General features: G+C 36.3%; 1 protein-coding gene across 7 annotated transcripts in view; it reads left to right on the top strand.

Annotated features, from left to right (window-relative positions):
* MALRD1 (MAM and LDL receptor class A domain containing 1) overlaps window positions 1-26,548 on the top strand; it is a 743,525-nt gene that overhangs the window by 378,149 nt on the left and 338,828 nt on the right. For all 7 annotated transcript variants that reach the window (XM_044928177.2, XM_044928178.2, XM_044928176.2 and 4 more), the window contains 3 exons: window positions 8,886-9,042; window positions 12,689-12,799; window positions 17,251-17,464. In XM_044928177.2, coding sequence (XP_044784112.2) covers window positions 8,886-9,042; window positions 12,689-12,799; window positions 17,251-17,464 — 482 coding nt within the window. The remainder of the gene's footprint in view (window positions 1-8,885; window positions 9,043-12,688; window positions 12,800-17,250; window positions 17,465-26,548) is intronic.

Raw genomic sequence — 26,548 nt, 5'->3', positions numbered from 1 at the left:
TTTCATTGTTGAGTTGTAGGAGTTCTCTGTATATTCTGGATATTAATCTCTTATCAGAGTATGATTTGCAAATATTTTCTCAGATTCTATGTGCTGACTTTTCACTCTGTTGTTGGTGTTCATTGATGCATACAAGCTTTACTTCTGGCATAGTTCAGTTTATCTATTTTTCCTTTGGTTACCTTTGCTTTTGGTATCATAGCCAACAAATAGCTGCCAAATTCAACGTCATGAGGCTTTTTCCCTAGTCTGTATTTGGGCTGTGCCATGCAGCATGTGGGATCTTAGTTCCCTGAGCAGGGATTGAACCTCTGCCCCCTGCACTGAGAGCATGGAGTCTTAATCACTAAACCCCCAAGGAAAGTCCTCCTCTAAACTTTCTTCTGAGAGTTTTATAGCTCTTATGTTTAGGATTTTGATTTAATCTTTGTGTGTGATATAAAGGTAAAGGTCCAACTTCATTATTTTGCAAATGGATATCTTACTTCTCCTAACCATTTTTTCCTTTTCCTTTCTCCTCCCTACTGTCCCCACCTCCTTCTTCTCTTCCTCCTTTTCCTCCTCTTCTCCTTCTACTACTAAAACATAGGACCTTTTTTCACATTATATAATGGAAAATGTATTGTTCTAACAATTATTAAAAAAAATTCTTTAATCTCAAAGTTATCGTCCCTAGAGTGTTCATTTCAGGAAGGATAATGAAGCTTGAATGTTTATTTTTCTGCATATTCCTTTTGGATTAGCATCTTCATTTAGCAACTTTTAACTGTTAGCAATTTTGAGCAATGGGTCTCAAAATTTAACATGCCCCAGAATAAGCTGAAAAATTTGTTGAATGAACCTTACCCCAGAGTTACTGATTCAGTAGGTTTGAGATAGGGCCCAAGAATTAGCATTTTAAAAAGTGTCCAGGTGAGGCTAATGCTGCTAATTCAGACATCATACTTATAGGACAACTAGTAGGAGATATTCTGGGGTAAGAGAAATGTTCTATATCCAGTGTGGTGGTTATACAGATGTAAAAGGTTATTAAAAACCATCAAACTTAACATTTAAAATATAAGCAGTTTACTGTATATTAATTATAATGCAGTTTAAAAAATAACTTCTGAGGCACACTGAAAAATAGATAAGTGGAAATACATACTTGAATAGGAAGGTTATTTTGTAAAAATGTCAGTTCTATCTAAGCATAAATCAGGTGTTCTTATTTTAAAAAGAGTATAAAGCATGGGGTGATGAATCTAAGTCCCCAGTCCTGACTTCAGTATTTTGCAAAAGAATTACCACTGGCAAATTGTTTTAGTTATCTCATGTATGAAATAGTAATGAATAATCCTACTTTCTTAGTCTTGTTGCAAGTATCAAATAATCAACTATTATTTAATACTCCCTAATTTAAAGGCATGCTAATTTAAAGACTGATCTAAAAATTCCAATATTTTATACATTGTAGAAGCTAGTGTTTCTTTGGTCTGAAATCTATTTAACAAAGAATATACATACATGAGCATTCTAAATTCCTGTTTTGGAATTAGATGATAAATACAGCTGCATTGTGTAAATTTAGGAGTTTCCATATAAGACCTCTATGTTTAGCACTTGTTATCTTTTAAATATATTTCTTCTTGCCTCACAAAGAGCTGTTCTCCAGGGAATGTCATACAATATTGAAACAAGAACCATGGATGCTCCTAATTAAAACAGTTGGCTTTAATACCTTTGTTATTAAATTTTGTGTTGATAAAACCCCAGGTGGTTATATAAAATTTCAACAAATGTTTTTTCATTTTTTTGTTTCATAAGACTAGGAAAGAGAAATCTAAAAGGGACTGCTCAAATTAAATCCCTTTTTCACAATTGAGGTGCAAATTGTATTTGTAAAGAAGAATTTTTTTATAGAAAAGCAAGAAATATCTACTGCTTTTATTTAGCAAAACATTCAGTAAATATTTATTAAGCACCCGTTGAGTTTAAGCCATTTTACAAGGTGTTCTAGATATCGTAATAGGTTAAGTTAAAATATATGCCTTCATATGTTTATGTGAGACTTTAGCTTCATATGGAGAAGGCAGTGGCAGAAGGCATGGAGAAGACAATGGCACCCCACTCCGGTACTCTTGCCTGGAAAATCCCATGGATGGAGGAGCCTGGTAGGCTGCAGTCCATGGGGTGGCAAAGAATCAGACATGACTGAGCGACTTCACTTTCACTTTTAGCTTCATATTCAATGAACTAAAATCTAATATGAAAAATGCATCTAAAAGTTATGTATAAAATGATATGGAATTCTTGGGTGAGGGAGTGATTTTGAATCAAGGAATTTAGAGTCAAGGAAAGATCATGGCATCTGGTTCCATCACTTCATGGGAAATCGATGGGGAAACAGTGGAAACAGTGTCAGACTTTATTTTTGGGGGGCCCCAAAATCTAGATGGTGACTTCAGCCATGAAATTAAAAGATGCTTACTCCTTGGAAGAAAAGTTATGACCAACCTAGACAGCATATTGAAAACCAGAGACATTACTTTGCCAACAAAGGTCCGTCTAGTCAAGGCTATGGTTTTTCCGGTGGTCATGTATGGATGTGAGAGCTGGACTGTGAAGAAAGCTGAGTGCCGAAGAATTGATGCTTTTGAACTGTGGTGTTGGAGAAGACTCTTGAGAGTCCCTTGGAGAGCAAGGAGATCCAACCAGTCCATTCTGAAGGAGATCAGCCCTGGGATTTCTTAGGAAGGACTGATGCTGAAGCTGAAACTCCAGTACTTTGTCCACCTCATGCGAAGAGTTGACTCATTGGAAAAGACTGATGCTGGGACGGATTGGGGGCAGGAGGAGAAGGGGACGACAGAGGATGAGATGGCTGGATGGCATCACTGACTCAATGAGCGTGAGTCTAAGTGAACTCTGGGAGTTACTGATGGACAGGGAGGCCTGGAGTGCTGAAATTCATGGGGTCTCAAAGAGTTGGACACGACTGAGCAACTGAGCTGAACTGAGAAAGGAGAATATACTTGAGATGCTATGGAAGGTAAATCTTTAGGAAAAAGACTAAGGATAGAGGTTATACTCATCTCATCTCAGGAAATGAGATGGCTGGATGGCTGATGCAATGGACATGAACTTGGGCAAACTCTGGGAGATGGTGAGATACAGGGAGACCTGGCATGCTGCAGTCCATGGGGTCGCGAAGAGTTGGACATGACCAGGTGACTGAACAGCAACAGAGGTTATACATTGTCCAGAAGAAAGACCAACATAAGGGAGACAGAGAGAAGGAAATACATGATGTATTCAAGTAAGTGCGTGAACACATACAATGAGTATAAATCTGGGTGGCTGAGTGAAATAATATATGAAAGTTGAAGCTGGATGTTAGTATAGAAAGTTATTTCTCAGATCCCGATGAGTTGAGACTTTTATCTAAAAATGGTGCTGAATAAACTGTGGTCTGGGGGCCAGTTTTTGCCTAATGCCTGTTTTTGTTAGTGTAGTTTTTTTTTTGAACATGGTTATAATCATTCATTTAAGTGGTCCATGGATGCTATCGTGCTGCAGAGTCAAATAGTTGTAGGAAAGACCATATGACCCCCAAAACCTGAAATATTTTCTGTGTGGCCTTCACAGAAAAAAAGTTCTCTGACCCCCACTAAGATACCAATTCGGCCTGAAAGAGGCTTCCCTGGTGGCTCAAATGGTAAAGAATCTGCCTGCAATTCAGGAAACCTGGGTTTTGTGGTTGAGAAGATCCTCTGGAGAAGGGAATGGCTACTCACTTCAGTATTCTTGCCTGGAGAATTCTATGGAGAGAGAAGCCTGGTGGGCTACAGTCCACAGGGTCACAAAGAGTCAGACACAACTGAGCGACTAACTCACTTTTTCTCGTTATGAAAGACCGCTCTGTGGACAGGCTTATTACAAGAAAACGATGATATCAACAAGCTTGCGCCAGAAGCAAATTAATTCAGTGCTTCCTTTATCAAGAAATTCTAACTATTAAAAAAATGAAACAAAATAGTCAGCTGATCAGGACAGTGTATGTAATGAATTGATGTGTATTTTACCAAGGCTTCTTATGTACTTGCAATCCAGGAACATACAATTTAGTTCAGGGATCTCACTTTGAGTAAGTAAAGGTGTATTGAAGATTTCTAAGCCAGATGGTAGAATCAAATGTATATTGTAAAGGACCAATAAGATCAAATAGAACCTTTTTCTTTTTTGGTCTTTTGCAATGTTCCAGCAGAATGTAGAGGGCATATGTGGAATTTTGGAATCCTACACATCTGGTTTCAGACCTGGGTGGGGGTCAGGGATGGGGGTGGGGTTATGTCCTGACACTCAAGAAAGAATGTTCCTTTTCCCTTATATTCTAAAAATCCCACATGAGAACTCTGAGTGTTCTGTCTTATGTAAGAAGGTTACTCCAGCAGTCGGTGGATCAGATTGTGGAGCTGGTAGGAGGGGTGGGGAGCAGTTACACACGGCAAGGATGGTTCATTGCACACATGAGGGTGATACTATGGAAATCCCCAGGAGAATTATACTGTTGAACACTTTGTATTTTCTGCTACTCGTGCAGGTAATCAAGTTCATGACAACTTTCAGTCACGCATGTATCATCAGGTATATTACAACAGCCTGTTACAGCATTATAATCATAAGATATATCTCAACACAGAGGATAAGCCTGAAGAATATGTCCCTCATACTGTACCTGTATATTTTGATTTGTCCATGCAAGGGTTTATTTTTTACAGTCTATGGGGTCTCAAAGAGTCAGACATGACTGAGAAACTTCACTTCACTTCACTTCTCAAATAAGAGGGAAATGTCAATTTTTAAATCACTTAATCTGTGTAATACTGAGGCTCTAGAAACTGATTATCCTATGATACTTAGGCAGCATTTTAAAAAATAGCATGACTGTAAATCAGATCTCTTTTTATAATGACTTTTTAGTGACTTCTATATCATCGCCTGGATCTTTACTTTTGTGACACCTGGATATAAAGCTGTGCTTTCTTTAAACCTTTACTACTGTGGTTTATGCTATGTTTTATTAGAAAAGGTGTATTTCTATAAAACATCATACTTCCTGCCCTGTATGAGAAAAGACAGTTTGAAGGCTGGGAGAGAGATGCTGATGTTTTATGAGTGGCAGTACTGTTAGGTATGATCATTACTGCTGTACTCTTTCCAGGAGGGGAGTTGATTTCCTCTGCAGGTACGTGCTCAAATAATTTCATCTCAGGCACGTGCTTGGATAATTCTTCACTTTCCATTAGACATCATGCACACATCATATGTCCTCAATTAAGGCCTATAAAACTAGTAACCAGATGATATACTTTTACATTGGTACTGTGTAGGTGTGCTTCTGCATGTTCAGTTGCTCAGTTGTGTCCAGCTGTTTGCCACCCTGTGGACTGTAGCACTCCACACTGCTCTGTCCATGGGATTTTCCAGCAAGAATACTGGGGTTGCCATTTCCTCCCCCAGTGGATCTTCCTGACCCAGGGATCAAACCCATGTCTCCTGGCTTGGAGGCAGATTCTTTTACTGCTGATCGTTGGGGAAGCCCAGTGTTCATAGGACAGTGTTAAAACACAAATGCAGTGGTATTGTTTTCATTTTTCAAATGGATCTCCTGAAATGTCTCCCTTTTTCCTTTTCTTTGCAGGTGAGGGGATATTTCAAGGGAATATAATTAGAATTGTTCCAATAATTCATGTACTTTTGTTATTGTGATTGAATTTTCTCGAATTGTATTGTTGGGGGAAATGAAGCACTTGTATTTTTTCATTGTCTAGTTGCTGTGAAATTAGTACAAGGACCTCCAGTTGAAGAACCATTGATTAAATGCTTTTATCGTTACTAGAATTATGACTTTTAATCACCAAATACTTCCATGGCCTCCAAATCTATTCATACTGTTCTATCTTTTTATGTTTTTTCTCCCCTAGCCTGGAACATATTATTATAAAATTTTCTTGTGTAATATCATCTGATCTACAGCTCTAGTATTCCCTTGGTGTTTTTGTTTTCACATGTGATTTTAAAAGTACTTTTTGCTTATCAAGTATTTTTGAGAGTATCAAGTATTATTGAGAGTATCAAGTATTGTTGAGAGTGAACCAGACACTGTGTAAGAGATGAAATAGTCATGGCCCCAAAGATATAAAATTACCATTTGGCAGTATTTCATCCTGTTGTTCTTCCTTATATAAATATGTAGTTATATAGTCAGTTCAGTTCAGTCACTCAGTCGTGTCTGACTCTTTGCAACCCCATGGACTGCAGCATGCTAGGCCTCCCTGTCCATCACCAATACCCGGAGTTTACTCAAACTCAAGTTCATTGAGTTGGTGATGCCATCCAACCATCTCATCCTCTGTCATCCCCTTCTCCTCCCTCCCTCCATCTTTCCCAGCATCAGGGTTTTTTCCAATGAGTCAGTTCTTCGCATTAGGTGGCCAAAGTATTGGAGCTTCAGCATCAGTCCTTCCAATGAATATTCAGGATTGATTTTGTTGAGGATAGACTGGTTAGATCTCCTTGCAGTCCAAGGGACTCTCAAGAGTCTTCTCCACACCACAGTTCAAAAGCATCAGTCATGTCCGACTCTTTGCGACCCCATGAATCGCAGCACGCCAGGCCTCCCTGTCCATCACCAACTCCCGGAGTTCACTCAAATTCACATCCATCGAGTTGGTGATGCCATCCAGCCATCTCATCCTCTCTCATCCCCTTTTCCTCCTGCCCCCAATCCCTCCCAGCATCAGAGTCTTTTCCAATGAGTCAACTCTTCGCATGAGGTGGCCAAAGTACTGGAGTTTCAGCTTTAGCATCATTCCTTCCAAAGAACACCAAGGACTGATCTCCTTTAGAATGGACTGGTTGGATCTCCTTGCAGTCCAAGGGACTCTCAAGAGTCTTCTCCAACACCACAGTTCAAAAGCATCAATTCTTCGGCGCTCAGCTTTCTTCACAGTCCAACTCTCACATCCATACATGACCACTGGAAAAACCATAGACAAGCTTTATTGTTTTACTTTTCATATTTCAGGTATATTCTATCTGTAATTTATTGTTTTTGAATGCTGTGAAATCAAGGTTTCTTTTTTCCCCATAGGACTACATAATTTATTCAGTCCACATTGAAAAGATTGTCCTTTCCTTCACTGCTCTGAAGAACTAAGCTTTTCATGAATCAGATGTATAAATATGTATAGAATTTTAAGACTTTTTTATCCATTTATCTGGCCTGTTTTTCTGTTTACTCCAGTACAACTCTATCTTGATTATTCTACCTTTATAATGAATCTTGATATCTGATCAAGTAAATTCTTCAACTTTGTTCTCCTTTGTGATAAAATGACTATTCTTAGTTCTTTGGATATCTATATTAAGCTTAGAGTCAGTTTGCCAATTTTGGGGGAAAAAATCTACTTAAATGGAGCTGAATTTCAGTGAATCCTGAACCACTGAATAATTCATGTATTCATCTTTGTTCTCAGCATCTGTGGGATCCTAGGATATTAAGCACACACAAGGAAAAAAGCTGGAACTGTTTAGTCATTGACACACAATTCTGACAATTTAATGTGATAATACTGCCTCTTAAAAATAATCTTAATTCATAACCTGTGTAGTTCATAGGACACTAAATTCTTTATTCCATTAGCAACAATTAGTGACACAAACATAATCACAAATCACAACTCCCATTTATTAAATATATTAGATGGGCCAGGTACTGTGTTAGAGGTTCCACTTATTTCTAACTCCTGTTAATAACATGGAGCTATCCTATTTTATAAACAAAGAGAGCAGTAGGTTCAGAGAGGTTAAATAACTTGCCTAAAATGCCATCTAGTAAATGCTGTGGCCAGGGCTCAGCCCTGTCATGTGTCTTGTCCACAGTCACATTCCCACTGCCGGATAAGTAAGACTCGAAAGACTGACTCAGTAAACATGTGGTGACTGAAGGGACACTTTGCTCTTTCTCTCCATCTATTTACTATTAATATTTCATACTACTTTCCTCCAGAAGTTATACAGCTTTCCAAATGGTTTTAATAAGTAGCAAGTTTAAACTCTATGGTACATGTGGTGAAAAAGTGCTGTGAAAGCTAATTAATCAAAGAAGTGAAAGAATGCCAGAATGCCCAAGTTTTGAGGAATCACTTCCTTATTTAATATTTCAAAAAGCTCTATGTTGCATAGCATGTCTTATCTCTTTTTTGAATTGATAATTAAAATGGGGGTATAAACTCTATCCGTTATGGCAAGATTATGCTGATATTTGTTTCCATCATTAGTTTCCCTCTCCTGTATGAAATTCAGAGAGAAAAGACACACATTAAAAATTATCTACCAATTTATTAAAATATGTTTAAGTAAAACTGACCTAATAGAGGAAATAAATTTGAACCTGATAGACTTTAGACCAGTTAATAGAACCCCAGGACAGTTCATTTCTCTTTTTCATGCTTTAATTATTTATATTTATAGTTACATTTTTTATGCCTCTTCTAAATGTTTTCAGTGTTTCAAAGTCTCATTTTACCCACATAAAAATAAGCTCTACAAAGCTGATCAGAGTATTGGTAGTATTGCTGTAAAAAAAAAGATCAAGTCATTACATGTTAGATTGGTAATTTCAGCCTTTACCATAATTTTTGCACATTGTACCAATGCTACATAGATTCAAAATTAAAATAGAAGAATGTCTGTGCTGAAGGTTATGAGTCATTATTATGCTAAACAGCATGTTATATTCTTAGGACAAATTACAGAACTGTAATGTATGATCAATGACAAACTGTATTTATGAGTTTCTTCTTCATTTTTATCTGATAAACACATCCTTCTTTCCCTAGAAATACCGCAGACGGCTGGTACCTGTATGCTGATAGTTCCAATGGAAATTTTGGTGACATAGCTGATATCCTTACTCCTGTCATTTCACGCACGGGACCAAAATGTACCCTGGTGTTCTGGACTCATATGAATGGTGCCACAGTTGGTTCTCTCCAGGTACTGCTTAGGCAATGGCATTTTCCAAATTCGTTCTATAAAAATTCATACTATACAATTTAGTGTTATTAAAATATATAGTCTGCTAATAAATGAGAAATGGACAATTACCAATAATTATCAACTGGTTTCAAAACATTATGACTGAAAAAATTTAGTAGAATTGGAGCTGAATGTCTAATAGAATTTTTTTAACTACCCTATTTATGATTATGGTCTATTTTAGGTCATTTTATTTTCTCTTCTATTTTTTTTCAAATATATTTGACATATAAAAGTGTGTCAAGACCATTTATAAACATATAAAGTTTGTTTCAAAACTCAAGTAGCCAGTTGACCTCATGTTTGTTTTTTTTTTAATTTATTGACATATAGTTTATAATGTTGTATATGATTATGAATATTCTGAGGCTACAGCTACTGTGTGATACTGTTTTACACTTGAAATATGTCATATAGGTTTCAGAGTCAATATTCTGTGAATAACACAACAAATGAATATAAGCACTTGGATGATTATTTGGATGTGCATTCTTGTTGTCTTTGATGTAGTGGTGCTGCATTCTCCAATAGTCTCTTTCAAATTGTTTCTTGGTTAAAAAAAAAAAAATATATATATATATATATATACACACATACACACACACACACACATATATATTAAACTGTTTGAAACTCACAAAAGGTTGCAAAAATCTCACAGGCAACTCTAATGTATCTTTCACTCAGAGATTCTTTTTCTTGTCCACTATCCCAATAGAATCTTTTGTAGGAAAATTTTAATTCAATATAGAATTATGTATCACACTCCATTGTTATCTCTTTCTAGTATCTTTTTAAAAAATTAATTTTTTTTGACTGCGCTGGATGTTCAGGGCGGTGTGCTGGCTTTTCTCCAGTTGCGGTGAGCCAGGGTTGTTCTCTAGTTGCGGTGCGCAGGCTTCTCGTTGTGGCGGCTTCTCTTGTTGCGGAGCACAGGCCCAAGGCATTGCAGGCTTCAGTGGTTGTGGCCTGTGGGCTCAGCAGTGGCGGCTTGCAGCCTCTAGAGTGCTGACTGAGTAGTTGTGCTGCACAGGCTTACTTGCTCCATGACATGTGGGATCTTCCTGGACCAAGGATTGAACCCATGTCCCCTGTATTGTCAGGAGGACTCCCAACCACTGGACCACCAGGGAAGCCCTATATTTAGTATATTTACAAAGAGGTGACACTTGGGTTACCTGCTTTCTTTTTCCCAACAAGTAGAGAGAAATACACTGCAGATCACCTGCTTATCCATTTCTTGTCAGCTAGCTTGATGTAATTTTAGTATTATTCTAGGATTTTTCTGGCAATATTAAGTATTATATCCCCCCAAATTAGATAAACATATCTTATTTTTAAAATGCTTTTACTTTTTTAATTGGAAATATGTTAAATTTATAAATCAATTTTGGAAGAATAGTTTTACTTATTATAGATGAGACTTCTCACCAAAAACAGTTAAAGAGTAAACCTGTTTGTGTATATGATGTGTGCATATAATAACCTGAAAACATCCAAGTAGGCTTGTGGATTGAAGTTATAATTTACCTCTGTGTTACACTGATTCTTTAAAAATTGTTTTAGAGAAAACAATCAATACAACTGACTACAGGGTTTCCATAAGAAAAATGAGAATTATTTAGTGGGTGTATTTTGTGGTTGAGATTAATTGTCTGAAATAGGCTTTCATTTTTTTTTTCAAAATATGATTTTACATTAGTAGATGGAAAATTATAAAACAGCCTTAAATTTTATAAGCAATTAATTATCAAATAATTACAGTGGTAATACATACAATCCATATTTTTGTGCATGGCTGAATAAAAGGACATTAAATGTTGGTACTATGTTATATGAACACAGTTGTCTTTAGTGATTTGTATGTACAGCAATATTCATACAAAGAAGACCTATTTCCTATACACTCATTTTCAGTTCAGTTAAGTCGCTCAGTCGTGTCCGACTCTGCAACCCCATGAATTGCAGCACGCCAGGCCTCCCTGTCCATCACCATCTCCCGGAGTTCACTCAGACTCACTTCCGTTGAGTCAGTGATGCCATCCAGCCATCTCATCCTCTGTCATCCCCTTCTCCTCCTGCCCCCAATCCCTCCCAGCATCAGAGTCTTTTCCAACGAGTCAACTCTTCGCATGAGGTAGCCAAAGTACTGGAGTTTCAGCTTTAGCATCATTCCTTCCCAAGAAATCCCAGGGCTGATCTCCTTCACAATGGACTGGTTGGATCTCCTTGCAGTCCAAGGGACTCTCAAGAGTCTTCTCCAACACCACAGTTCAAAAGCATCAATTCTCGGTGCTCAGCCTTCTTCACAGTCCAACTCTCACATCCATACATGACCACTGGAAAAACCATAGCCTTGACTCATTTAGTATACTTCAAAAATGATTTTTTAGATTTTTTAGAAATTCTGTTTTCTTGACTTTAATATGTTTAAAATTCAACCTGAATTTTATGGACCAAGAATTTAGTGGTATTTTTGCTAGTTGCAAACTAATTTTTATATGACTCTGAAAACTCTAACTTTGTAAAAATAACCATTTCTATTTAACATCTTTAAAAAATAATGATTAAAGCATTCAAAATTAACTTCACTCTCAAAAACCCAAACCTTCCCACACCTTTATGTGAATAATAATTTCATTGTACATATTTGTATTGTTAAAAAGTAATGTCGTGATATAATTAAATACATCATCTAATTCAGTTATTTTAAAATGTGAAACTATTCTTCTCAATTACTCCCTTGATGGCTCTTTTTGTGTCATCTAAATGAAGAGCCATGATTATTTATCTGCTGAGTCTCAATTTGCCTTTAGAATGAGGGCCCAGTAGTACTCATGTGAGTGTTCTAAGTCGCTTCAGTTGTGCCTGACTCTTGACAACACTATGGACCATAGCCCACCAGGCTCCTCTGTCCATGGAATTCTCCAGGCAAGAATACTGGAGTGGGTTGCCATGCCCTCCTCCAGGGGATCTTCCTGACCCAGGGATCGAACCCATGTCTCTTAAGTCTCTTGCATTGGCATGTGGGTTCTTTACCACTAGTGCCACTTGGGAAGCCACCCCCTCCCTCGCCCCAGTAGTACTGGTGAGAGTTCATTGGGTGGGGAACTCTTACTGGCTTAGATAAGAAGATGCCTGCTTATATCGCCCATACGTGCTGTTGGAATTGAATTGGCTTCTGTTGTAATTTCACCATCCCCACTGAACACAAGGTCATTCTCAAAACTATGTTTCAGTAAATAATCCTGTGCTTTTCATGTGACTACATGACTGTTATTCAATATTGAAACTTCAAGTTGTTCCTGCTGTCAGATTTTAAAAGATAAGGTAGTTAAGAATTCTTAATTAAATGGTGCCCAGATACCTTCAGACTTGACTGACAGATATTCATGCACGACTTTATTACACAGAGCTAGTAAGGTACCCTGGGGGACTCAGTGCTGTTCTAGAAAACAAAGATATCTAATGAAAAATGTCTGAGCTTTTCTCTCAGGGATTCATGTTGACATTAAAATTAAAAGAAATACTGGGGAAATTCTACATGTTTAAAATTTATCAAGGCACAATGTTTCAATACTTCTTACTTGATTTATCTCTGCAGGTACTCAGCAAGAAAGACAATGTTACTTCTAAATTGTGGGCTCAAAGTGGACAGCAAGGTGCACAGTGGAAAAAAGTGGAGCTGTTTTTAGGTGTTCATTCCCATATACAGGTTTGTAAACAAGTTAAGATAATGATTGAGTTTTGTTGATTTTTTTCTTTATTTCCTCTACCCCTGTCTTCTGGCCTCCCATTCCCATTCTGATATGTTACATGAATTCTTACCACTCCATATAGCATTTTCCATAAGGAATTTATAGTTCTGGACTGCCCTAATTTTGTTCCTAATCAGACAACCATATTTCTAGGAATATTTAATTTTAGTGACAACCGTCATGCCTCCACAGTCTCATACACCACTCTATTTTGCAAATAGATTCTCAGAGACTGTAGAGTAATTACCTTCATTTATTTCAAACCTGATTAAAGAGACCTTTGAAAGTACACTGCATTGTTGAACCTTATTAGAGAAAACAGGTTTACGTGACTGAAAAATATCTGGGGAAGCACAAAATTGTGTGATGCTGTATTTGTCTTCATGTAAAATACAATAATATTAGGATAAGACCTAAAAGTTAAGGAAAAGAACGAATGATACCTAGATTAAAACATTTAACCCCAAAGTAATTATGTGACAAGATATTTAATGTGAATTTTATTTTTTATGGATTATTTGGCAAAAAAGAGCTCCTAGGATGTGTGATTTTTGCTTTTGGAGGTTTGCTTTGTCTGACATGAAGGGATATTTACTGGATGATAATGCTTAACTGATAAGATTTAGAATGGATATGGGAAAGTGAGAATCCAGAGCCATTTATGTCATTTTTTCTCACTTTTAACTGCACAAGCCTGAATTCTTTGAATTTACAACATGTATCTATAGATGGTATACTATCTTTGCTAACGATTGCATTTCCAGTCCTCTATATAACAGCTGCTGCTGCTGCTGCTGCTAAGTCACTTCAGTCATGTCCGACTTTGTGCGACCCCATAGACAGCCTCCCACCAGGCTCCCCTGTCCCTGGGATTCTCCAGGCAAGAACACTGGAGTGGGTTGCCATTTCCTTCTCCAATGCATGAAACTGAAAAGTGAAAGTGAAGTCGCCCAGTCGAGTCCGACTCTTCGCGACCCCATGGACTGCAGCCTACCAGGCTCCTCCGTCCATGGGATTTTCCAGGCAAGAGTACTGGAGTGGGGTTCCATTACCTTCTCCACTATATAACAGCAAATGTAGTCAAATCAGCTGTGAATATTCAGTAACTGTATCTGCAGTCATGTGCCATATCTGATAGATCAGCCCATTTCAACTCCAATGGACGCACAGGCTAGATACAGCTCTTGTAAGGCACTGATACTTGTAACTTCCCTGGTTGTTCAAGGGTTAAGATTTCATCTTCTAATGCAGGTGGTGTGGTCTCAATGCCTGGTAGGGGAGCTAAGATCCCGCATGCCTCCTGGCCAGAAAGCCAAACACAAAACAGAAGCAGTATTGTAAAAAAATTCAATAAAGACTTAAAGAAAAGGTAACATTTTAAAATAAATAAATAAAGGCATTGATTCAGCATTATCCCCAATTTCTTAGAATGTTAGGTATAATAAATCTATCTTGCTGGAACCTAGTTTTCTGAAGGGTCATTTGTAGATAATTTAGGAAATGGACAAGAAATAAGTTCAACTTGAGAATAAGAAAGATTGGACAGCAATATAGTGGCCTGGCACTGTGTGAAATTTATTATTAAAGGATTCTACCTGTTTAACCATCAAGACCTTTTAACAGAGGCAAGAAGGATCATCACCAAAAACATGTAGAAGGTTCAGCTGCTGCCAGGCATCAGCTTCCACTTCAGGCAGTGGATTCTTAACTATTCTGTGCAAGTAGAATATTTGCATAGTAAAATCTTGTTCAAAACAACATTAAGAGGGTTTTAAGCAGAGGAATCAATTATTAATTTAGTCTTTCTGAAATTTAATTTTTCATATAGGGAATTTGCAGAGGAATATGCTCATGTTGTTTGAATCTTAGGATGAAATTTTAATGGTTTGTTAATATTTGATATTTAATATGATTCACTCATTCCTTCAATAAAAGCATATTAAGAACCTACTATGTGCAGGAAAGCACATTACTACGCACTGGAGAAATAGTGATGGAGCATATATATTGTCTACTGTTCTTCCATTATTACAGTATCATTCTCTTTAGCATCAGAAACATGAGTGCCTTTAACCTTTGAGTAGAAGTATATAGTATTTTTAGAAATTATATACTGAGTCGGCACTGGGTCATTTTCAAAGTTATATTTGAGAACCACAATTTAATCATAATCTTTAATTATAATAATTTTATAACTAGAGCAATCATGTACATAGTACTTACTAAATGCTAAGTACTCTTCTATGAATAAAAAACTTATTCCTGTAATGTTATAAGGGACTTATATTATTATCTCCATTTTATAGATTAGAATACAGAGATATTTAAAAGTTGGGTAACTTGCCCTATTTATATAACTACATAAAGGCAGTGATAGGCTTTAAGTACAGGCAGGTCAAGTGCAAGTCCATAATACAGATGCCATGCTTTATTGCTTCCTATGTTTTATAAAATAATTGATCCAACTTTTATTTATTGTAGTAGAAAAAATATACTTGTGCTTTTAAAAATGTTTAATGACATTCGGTATTAAAGTCTATGGAATCTTAACCAACATTGTGTGGAGCGTTGACACGTAAGTGATATTTTAACCATTGGATTATGGCAAAGTACCTAAGGTTTATCTATAGGATGACAAATAAATGAATATTCAGATACTTTTAGAATTATATAATTTCTTAATCAGAAGCAATGCATTATGTATTTAAGAGTTCAGATAATCCAGTAATTGAATATCTGTTTCAGTTTGTGTATCCATTTGTCTTGGACTTAATTTTTCTTATAAAAAAGTTGTCTTTATAATTCTAATTTTACCTCTTCTTAATCACAGCCAAGCTCTTAATATATCTTACAAATTTATTTTTCTTTTCCAGTACAACTACTATGAAAAAAATTATTTTTTCCTTTTATGTAAATTTGATACATGAATTTATTGTACATAAAAATGTATATTTTTTATAATGTAAAATATGTGAATTTTCAGTTATCTTAAAAGGAAAACACCTAGGTTTTTCATATAGTAGTATAAAAATATATCATATATTAAGGAAAAACTAAAAATAGTTGTTTAGATTTGGTAAAAAGATTTGAGAGTTTGATGACAATAAATAGGTATTTCTTATTAACTCATCTCTAATTGTCCCAAGTTTGCTTTAAAATATATGACTATTTCCTGTTAACACACAAATACATATTTAGCTTGCCGACAAATTTAATAGAAACTATCTGAATTAGTTTCACTTAGAAAACTTTAGTGAGTACTGTTATTCTATTTTCCATCATTTCTATCAAAATCCATAGAAGTGACATCTCACTGACCAATAGTGACACACTTGAGAATTTTGTTCATCACATCCATTAATCAAAGACAAATCACAATTGTGTCAAGTCCAAAGAGGTGGCCAATTTTTAAAAAATTCATAGTTTTGAGGTTTGGTATGTTTTTGATAAACACTAGTTGAGTTGACTAGATCAAAAAAATGGTAAGTGGATATAATTTTTAAAAAAAAGTACGCTTGTATCTTCTGTCTCTAGGTACATTCTGTCACCTGGTGGGCCTCCTACCTCTTTGTTCGTTGAGGCTCTCAAGCGCCCAGGTCTTTTTTGGCCCTGAGGTTTACAGAGGCAGCAGTGATGGGTGACTCCTGCCAGTTTCTCAGGCCCCATCTTCAAAAACCTAGACGAGAGGCACGAGTGTTGCTGCTCGCACGTTCCTATGTGTTGAGTCTGGTACAGATCTTCAGTGTCCCTCCACCTTCCTGGGTCAGTTTCGTCATACGGATGGCAGGGTCATTTTTATCAGATTCAAGCCCTATGTTCTGTACTGCATTTACTGTTTGTCCCAGGTTTTGAACTCTATTTTTAAATTTTTAAGCAATTTTTATTGGAGTGCATTGCTTTACAACGTTGTGTTAGTTTCTACTATAAAACAAAGTGAATCAGCTATATATATATATATATATATATATATGTATCCCCTCAGTTTTGGATTTTCTTCCCGTTTAGGTCATCACAGAGCGTTGAGTAGAATTCCCTGTGCTATATGGTAGATTCACATTAGTTATCTATTTTATACATAATATCAAAAGTGTGTCCAAGCTAAGGTGGCTCAGTGGTAAAAAATCTGCCTGCCAGTGCAGGAGACGTGGGTTTGACCCCTGGGTTGGGAAGATCACCTGGAGAAGGAAAAGGCTACCCATTCCAGTATTCCTGCCTGAGAACTCCCATGGACAGAGAAGCCTGGAGGGCTACAGTCCACGGGGTAGCAAAACAGTCGACATGACTTAGCAACTCAACAACAGCATCAATAGTCTATGTACGTTTATCCCAGTCTCCCAAGTTTTAAATTCTTGATGAATGAGTCTACTGATGTTGTTTTTTTCAGTGGTTTTATTTTTTTCTTTTAAAGATTATCTTCAGGGCAAAACGTGGTATCAGTTACATAGGAGATGTAGCAGTGGATGATATTTCCTTTCAAGATTGTTCCCCACTTCTAAGCGCAGACAGAACATGTACTGCTCAAGAATTCACGTGTGCTAACAAGCACTGCATTGCCAAGGACAAGCTATGTGATTTTGTGAATGACTGTGCTGATAATTCAGATGAGACTCCTTTCATCTGTGGTGAGTGCACATGTTCTGTTTCCTTCCTGTCGTCTTTATCTCTACCGCTTCCCTCCCTGCGATGGGTTCATTGATGAAAAATACAGAGTGTATATAATTGGAGAAGCCTAGGCAAGTAAGGTAGTTTAACCATTCAAATACATTTTAATGATTCTAAATGCAATACTTAATTTACTTAAGTCATTAAAAAACATGTCATTTGAAACTAGTCAGTGACTTTGTGTTTGTGTGTGAAGAATTGGAGGTTAACTGGAAAACAGATGTCTTCAAAGACAAACTGAATTGAAACATGTATTTTCTACATAAAATAAATTGTGGAGGAGAAGACAAGCCAAACATCCATCAAAGCCAACTCGTGCAGGTTGACGAGCCTTGATGCTTTGATGTATTTCAGGGAATTGTCATTCCCTTGAGTCAATTATGATCTGGGAGAAGTGGATTAAAACAAAATCAATATCCAGATAATGTATAAAATTATCTCCTAAGGGAAATATATATCAGCTGTGTAATATTGTTATAAGCTGTATAGTATTGTTATAACTTGTAATAACAGCACCTATTAAACCATCCTTAGTTAAATGGGCCATGTGTGCTCATCCAGGGAAGTCCGTGAAATTGTCAAAATGAAGGCTAATTATTCTACTAAGACAAATTATTCCACTATTACTAGTAATAATTTCAGGGCTAGTGTGTTTCAGTTTGATCTTTTTTATTTTTTGCCTCTTGAAACCAAATCTGGAATCACAAGAACAACTTCAGTATAATAAGAGCTCATGTTTATATACAACTTTCAACATTTAAAGCCCTTTTATCTATTAATCTCCAATTGATCGTCACAGAAACCCAAGAGGTGGTGGGGGGGGGGAGGTATTAATTATTAGTGATTTCCATGGATAAAGCTGCTGACAAGAATGGCTGAGATAAGGTCAAATTTCATAAAATTGGCACTGGCAGAGTTGATCCAAGTTTCCAGATACTTTGGTTTATGATTCACTGCTTTGCCAAAGCTATAATACCATACCACCTCTATGTACAGCTGAATCTTAGGAAAACCAAAGATTTTATAGATGTAGAAATCTTGTTTCTATCCAATAACTGTTTCCTCAATTGTGGATTATGTCTTATAATATCCATTGTTACTAATATAGAAACCAAGCAAAACTGTGTGGCTAATCTTATATTCTTAATTAATATTTATCTGTATCTTATGAATATTTTTGCTGCATATTTAGTCATTTTCTGCATCAAATGCTTTTCCGTTTTCTTCATTGTCGTTTTCATATGAGTATCTCACAAATTTGTTAGGTTATCAGTCAAATAGAACAGATATTATGCTCTTGAATTTTATTTGCAATGTTGCCAATTTATATCTTTCCCAAGATATGATTTAATGCATTTTTTCAGTGTTTACAGTAACATTTTATTTCTGGCTGAATTTTACTCTTTGTGTTTAGATAATAATGCTATGAATATTTCTAAGCATCTTCTATCTGTGTTTGGAAGGGGATACTGATATACTGAGAGGGTCAGAGAAATGCATTGAAATTTGTCTTGGTAGCTCTTTTGTATGGAAAACTAAAGACAAAAATCATTATAAGCCTTTGGAGGAAAAGTTGTATCAGAAGGTGCTTTTTGGTGAGCTAATTTCCCAGTCTCTCTATGATTTGAATGGGCTATGATATCAGTAATACTGGAATAGGAAGGTGAATTAGTTTCCAATATTACATAAGAAGAATATTTTTTTAGCTCCTTAGAAAAAATAACCAAGTTACAGCAAACCTTAAAAAAAAAAAATCCCACATTTCAATATTGGATCTTATTACATGAACTTGATTTCTTTTTATATAGCACTGCTTATTTTATTATGTATTTAAAAACCTCAGTTGCATTCCTATATTGATGGTTTTAAATGTTTTAATTATAAGTGGCTAGAACCTACTATATGAATAATGAGTGCTAACCCTCCATATACTATAAACTTCGATGCTTTAATTAGTCCCAGAGGAATAGGAAGAAAAGCTTTAAAAAAAATCACCATAGCAACTGATTTCAGAAGTTTGGCTGACAACCAACCAAGAATTTAGCCTTAAGTTTCATGATCTTTGGAACTTGTATGTCCTTCTTTTGTTTCTTTCATTTTATTTATTTACTTTTTCAGATGCTAAGTAAAGGCTGAACAAATATCACAACTCTAATAAAACTTCGAAAATATCATTTGGTATAAATATACCACCTAGATATAGAAAAATATGAGCTATTTTTTAAAGACATAGACTATTTCTGACAGAGGAAAATAAAATAATCCTTTATACATCAAAGTATCTGTGGCTTTAATTTTCTGTAGAGCAGTATAGGCTCAGAAAGCAAAATTTGGCTGAAAGTTGAAATATTACTTTTTATTTTATGATATAAAATATTAGAAAATACAGGACATAGTCAAAAAGAAAATGATTTGTGTATCTGAGAAATCTGAAATCTTAAACATTTTTTTCCCATTGGTGTAGAGGCTCCTTAGAAAACTGTCATGTTTTTGTTTTCCTATATATTCCAATTAGCATATTTATTGTTGGTACGCAACTAAGAGTATCTCAGGGAAACTCAAAATAATTTAATTCTGAACTGTGATTAGCAAAGATACAGGATATTTGACCAGCATAATTATTTAATAATCTGAACTTAATGGGCACTTGTATTAATAATCTGTATTTCTCAACTGCAGACATCTATTTCAAGTACATACAAAATTATTAAACACTAAGTAAATATCAGTAATTTTAAGTGGATTAAAGTGACATGGATTGATCCTTTGAATTAGTCTGGAAATCAGTTCTAAGGCAAAAACAAGAAAAATCCTTGTTACTTAGAAGAAAGACATGTTTAATAACCCATGGCTCCCCCCAAAAAAATTACAGTAAAAGCTAGAATATGTTTTAAATAAATAATAACAATAATGTAATAAAAAAACCTGTCGTATTTAGATAAGAAAGTGCTTAGTGAAAATTTTATGTAGTTAAATTCTTACATTAGAAATTAGCTTGCAATGCAAATTAATGGAATAGAACACAAATGTCAGATAGAGAGAATTTAGAAAGACTGATAACATTTCCAAGACTCCATCAAGAATGAGCAAGAGAAGTAGAGAAGACAAAAGTTACACAGAACGTGTGTGTCGGTATATTACAGAGTATGGCAGAAGGTGGTAAACAATATACTTTGTATGAGAAACTATAGGGTAAATTAAAGGAGATAAAAATGAAGAGCAAATTGCAATATTAGGGAGCTTAGTATAGGTACAGAAAATAAAAAGGGGAAGAAAACCTTTTTTCCTTGTAATGAGAACTCTGAGGATCTAATCTCTTAATTTCAAATATACCATACAACAGTGCTAGCTATAATCATCATCTTGTGTGTTAAAGCCCTAGTGTTTATCTTATAACCCAAAGGTGATCTGGGACCTAACTGATACTTATTCCCCTTCCCCCGCTTTTTTAAAGTTATTTCCATCCTAAAGTGTATGAAGCAGACTCTTATTGTGGTTTTGATTTGTCCTTCCCTAATTACTAACAGTCTTAATCATCTTTTCTTGTGTTTAATGGCTATTTGCATGTCTTCTTTGGATAAATGTCTATTGAAGTCCTTTGTGCTTTTCTTTATAGGATTGTGTACTTTTTCATTGTTGAGTTGTAGGAGTTATCTATATATTCTGGATATTAAGCCATTATTGAATATATGATTTGCAAATATTTTTTCTCATTCTGTAGGCTGTCTTTTAAAATTTTCAATAGAATTTATTTTTAAAGGACTTGTATGTTCACAGCAAAACTAACTCCCATACATGCACAGCCTCCCTTTGACTAACATGTTGCCTACCAGAGGGTCGATTTGTTACACTGGAGTCGTCATTATCGCCACGGTCCATAGTTACATTTGGGTTCCCTCTTGGTGAAAGAATACCAACTGTTAGACACTTGGTGATAAACAGTAAATCAAACTCTTATACTCAGTTAGTTAATAGTAGCCTTACTAAATTCATTACCAATATTTTTAAACACATTTTTTCTTATTGGATGCAATGTTTTTAAAAATAATCATTTTTAATATTACATTATGTGCAGTATATATATATATATATATCTGGTATTTAACACTGCTGAAAATTTCCCTAAACTCAGTTACTCAAATTTTGGTCCACAAATAGCATTTTTATTAGAATTCAGGCTCCACCCCAGACTTATAGATTATAAACTGCATTTTAACAAATATGTATATATATATATATATACACACACACACACTAAAATTCGAGAAAGACTCATTTAAACAGACAAACATTTGAAAAAGTTTCCTGGTGAGGAGAGAGCTATGATTTTATTTTTTATTGACATATACAAATATATCAATGGCAACCCACTCCAATACTCTTGCCTGGAAAATCCCATGGACGGAGGAGCCTGGTGGGCTGCAGTCGATGGGGTCGTGAAGAGTCGGACACAACTGAGCGACTTCCCTTTCACTTTTCACTTTCCTGCACTGGAGAAGGCAATGGCAACCCACTCCAGTGTTCTTGCCTGGAGAATCCCAGGGACGGTGGAGCCTGGTGGGCTGCCGTCTATGGGGTCGCATAGAGTCGGACACGACTGAAGCGACTTAGCAGCACAAATATATCAGGATTTGTATACGGGCAATAATTAATGTTTTAAATATTGGAAGTGATTCTGTATATTTTAATGAATTTAATTGATTCATTCATACTCTAGTCAAGATTTAATGGCTGTACATACATTTAATTGCCTGATATAATTTATTGATGATTTTAAGAAATTTTAAAGAATAAACATTTGTGTATTTATTCAGAAATATTTATTGAGTATCTATCATGTGTGAGGGTTTCTTCTAGCTATCTGGATTAATGCTATGAACAGTACAGACAAACTTCCTGCTCTCATGAAGCTTCCGTTATGGATGGTGGTAGTCTAGGTGGACACAGACAAAACAGAGTAAGTAAAATAACACAGTAAAATAAGGATAAGTGCTCTGGCAAAAAAGTAAAATAGGGAAAAATGAGAAAGAAAATGCTTGTAGTGATGGTTACAGTTTTAAACAGGGCCATCAGAGAAGTTCTCACTGAGAAATTGACATTTAAATAAAGAATGAAAAAACAGTGGGTTTGAGCCGAGTGATATTTGTTGTATTTGAATGATTTTTTTAAAAAATTAAAGACTATTTTAAAAGCCAGCAATAACCAAAACACAGCGCTTTCTGTATCATTGCCACATCACTAACAATTTCCTTTGGTTTCTGTGAATGTATAACTGTAATTCCCCTAAAGAGTTATCCTTCATTTGAGTTGACTCATTTACGTCCTGAATGTCCTTTCTCATTTGTTATAGCAGAATTCTTTCTCTTTTTAAGTAAACTGATGAATGTTGGAGGGAGAAGGGGCTACTGTTTGATGCTATGATATCTATATATCTATCTATATGTTTATATCTATCTATCTATCTATCTAATGTTTTACTCACTGTAAGGTTATATTAGGGCTTACTTGGTGGCTTAGATGATAAAGAATCTGCCTGCAATGTAGGAGACCTGGGTTCAAACCCTGGGTTGGGAAGAAGCCCTGGAGAAAGGAATAGCTACCCATTCCAGTATTCTTGCCTGGAGAATTCCATGGACAGAGATGCCTGGTGAGCTACAGTCCATGGGGTCACAGAGAGTCAGACATGACTGAGTGACTCACACACACACACAAGGTTATATTATGAATGTTATGTCTCCATCAATATTCAGTGCTTCACCTAAAACTTTTGAGCATTTCAGAATTTGTGCTCAGTTGCGTCCAAAGTGAATTTAAAGGTGTAGACTGCCTTTATGAGAGTGCAACAGTGTCCACCATCATAGGCACTGAAAACCACTGACCTAGCCTTGCATACTGGACATTTCCTTTTAATTTATTTATTTGGTAAACACTGGGCATCTCTAACATTAATATAAGTGACCTGGAGTGAAAACAAAGAAAAATAAGATGCTACATGAAGAATTATTGAGCTTCTTGTCTAGTTAGAGAAATAGGTACCTAAACATTCACAGTGTGAATGGGCATTAGAGTAAGTACAAAGCATTTTTGAATGGATAAAAGTGGGAGAGAATATATAAATATATAATCTATAAATTATATATTTATATATAATAAATATAAATATATACTCCCAACATGAATTTTCATAAACTTTATATCACCTTGAAAACAACTGGTATATTTTCAGAGACTTTATTCATCATGCACAATGAATAGCTTTTGTTTTATTTGGGAGATAATGTTAGAAAGTAGGTCTGGTATCATAATGTTAATAAACCAGAACTTCTGTGAAGGATCAGCTATCTTAAGCTTCAGGAATTCATTCTTTGCAGGCTGTAGTCAAGTGACTGGAGCTCTGGAAGCTTTCATTGTCTTTCCAAAATTACTGACACTGATCCCCACTCACACCAACAGTTTTGTAAGTGACATGCATTAGAATAATATTTTCCAAATTATGAAATCAGGTAGTCATCAATTCAATCGCTCAGTCATGTCCGACTCTTTGCGACCCCATAAACTGCAGCACACCAGGGCTCCCAGTCCATCACCAACTCCCAGAGTTCACCCAAACTCATGTCCATTGAGTCGGTGATGCCATCCAGCCATCTCATCCTCTGTCATCCCCTTCTCCTCCTGCTCCCAATCCCTCCCAGCATCAGAGTCTTTTCCAATGAGTCAACTCTTCGCATGAGTTGGCCAAAGTACTGGAGTTTCAGCTTTAGCAACATTCCTTCCAAAGAATACCCAGGACTGATCTCCTTTAGAATGGACTGGTTGGATCTCCTTGCAGTCCAAGGGACTCTCAAGAGTCTTCTCCAACACCACAGTTCAAAAGCATCAATTCTTCGGCATTCAGCTTTCTTCACAGTCCAACTCTCACATCCAGACATGACCACTGGAAAAACAATAGCCTTGACTAGATGGACCTTTGTTGGCAAAGTAATGTCTCTGCTTTTCAATAGGCGATCTAGGTTGGTCATAATGTTCCTTCCAAGGAGTAAACGTCTTTTAATTTCATGGCTGCAGTCACCATCTGCAGTGATTTTGGAGCCCAGAAAAATAAAGTCTGACATTGTTTCCACTGATTCCCCATCTATTTCTCATGAAGTAATGGGACCAGATGCCATGATCTTTGTTTTCTGAATGTTGAGCTTTAAGCCAACTTTTTCCCTCTCCACTTTCACTTTCATCAAGAGGCTTTTGAGTTCCTCTTCACTTTCTGCCATAAGGGTGGTGTCATCTGCATACCTGAGGTTATCGATATTTCTCCCAGCAGTCTTGATTCCAGCTTGTGCTACTTCCAGCCCAGCGTTTCTCATGATGTACTCTGCATATAAGTTAAATAAGCAGGGTGACAATAGACAGCCTTGACGTCCTCCTTTTCCTATTTGGAACCAGTCTGTTGTTCCGTGTCCAGTTCTAACTGTTGCTTCCTGACCTGCATATAGGTTTCTCAAGAGGCAGGTCAGGTGGTCTGGTATTCCCATCTCTTTCAGAATTTTCCACAGTTGATTGTGATCCACACAGTCAAAGGCTTTGTCATAGTCAATAAAGCAGAAATAGATGTTTTTCTGGAATTCTCTTGCTTTTTCGATGATCCAGCAGATGTTAGAAATTTGATCTCTGGTTCCTCTGCCTTTTCTAAAACCAGCTTGAACATCTGGAAGTTCACGGTTCATGTATTGCTGAAGTGTGGCTTGGAGAATTTTGAGCATTGCTTTACTAGCATGTGAGATGAGTGCAATTGTGTGATAGTTTGAGCATTCTTTGGCATTGCCTTTCTTTGGGATTGGAATGAAAACTGACCTTTTCCAGTCCTGTGGCCACTGCTGAGTTTTCCAGATTTGCTGGCATATTGAGTGCAGCACTTTCACAGCATCATCTTTCAGGATTTGAAATAGCTCAACTGGAATTCCATCACCTCCACTAGCTTTGTTCGTAGTGATGCTTTTTAAGGCCCACTTGACTTCACATTCCAGGATGTCTGCCTCTAGGTGAGTGATCACACCATCTTGATTATCTGGGTCGTGAAGATCTTTTTTGTACAGTTCTTCTGTGTATTCTTGCCATCTCTTCTTAATATCTTCTGCTTCTGTTAGGTCCATACCATTTCTGTCCTTTATCAAGCCCAACTTTGCATGAAATCTTCCCTTGATATCTCTAATTTTCTTGAAGAGATCTCTAGTCTTTCCCATTCTGTTGTTTTCCTCTATTTCTTTGCATTGATTGCTGAGGAAGGCTTTCTTATCTCTCCTTGTTATTCTTTGGAACTCTGCATTCAGATGCTTATATCTTTCCTTTTCTCCTTTGCTTTTCGCTTCTCTTCTTTTCCCAGCTATTTGTAAGGCCTCCCCAGACAGCCATTTTGCTTTTTTGCATTTCTTTTCCATGGGGATGGTCTTGATCCCTGTCTCCTGTACAATTTCACAAACCTCCATCCATAGTTTATCAGGCACTCTATCTATCAGATCTAGTCCCTTAAATCTATTTCTCACTTTTAGTGTATAATCATAAGGGATTTGATTTAGGTCATACCTGAATGCTCTAGTGGTTTTCCCTACTTTCTTCAATTAAAGTCTGAATTTGGCAATAAGGAGTTTATGTCTGAGCCACAGTCAGCCCCTGGTCTTGTTTTTGCTGACTGTATAGAACTTCTCCATCTTTGGCTGCAAAGAATATAATCAATCTGATTTCGGTGTTGACCATCTGGTGATGTCCATGTGTAGAGTCTTCTCTTGTGTTGTTGAAAGAGGGTGTTTGCTATGGCCAGTGCATTCTCTTGGCAAAACTCTATTAACCTTTGCCCTGCTTCATTCTGTAGTCCAAGTCCAAATTTGCCTGTTACCCCAGGTGTTTCTTGACTTCCTACTTTTTGCATTCCAGTCCCCTATAATGAAAAGGACATCTTTTTTGGGTGTCAGTTCTAAAAGGTCTTGTAGGTCTTCATAGAACCATTCTACATCAGCTTCTTCAGTGTTACTGGTTGGGGCATAGATTTGGATTAC

The sequence above is a fragment of the Bubalus bubalis genome, chromosome 14 (assembly GCF_019923935.1).
Source record: "Bubalus bubalis isolate 160015118507 breed Murrah chromosome 14, NDDB_SH_1, whole genome shotgun sequence".
Classification (NCBI taxonomy): domain Eukaryota; kingdom Metazoa; phylum Chordata; class Mammalia; order Artiodactyla; family Bovidae; genus Bubalus; species Bubalus bubalis.
The sequence above is the reverse complement of the archived record's forward strand: the minus strand, read 5'-3'. Positions and strand labels throughout refer to the sequence as shown.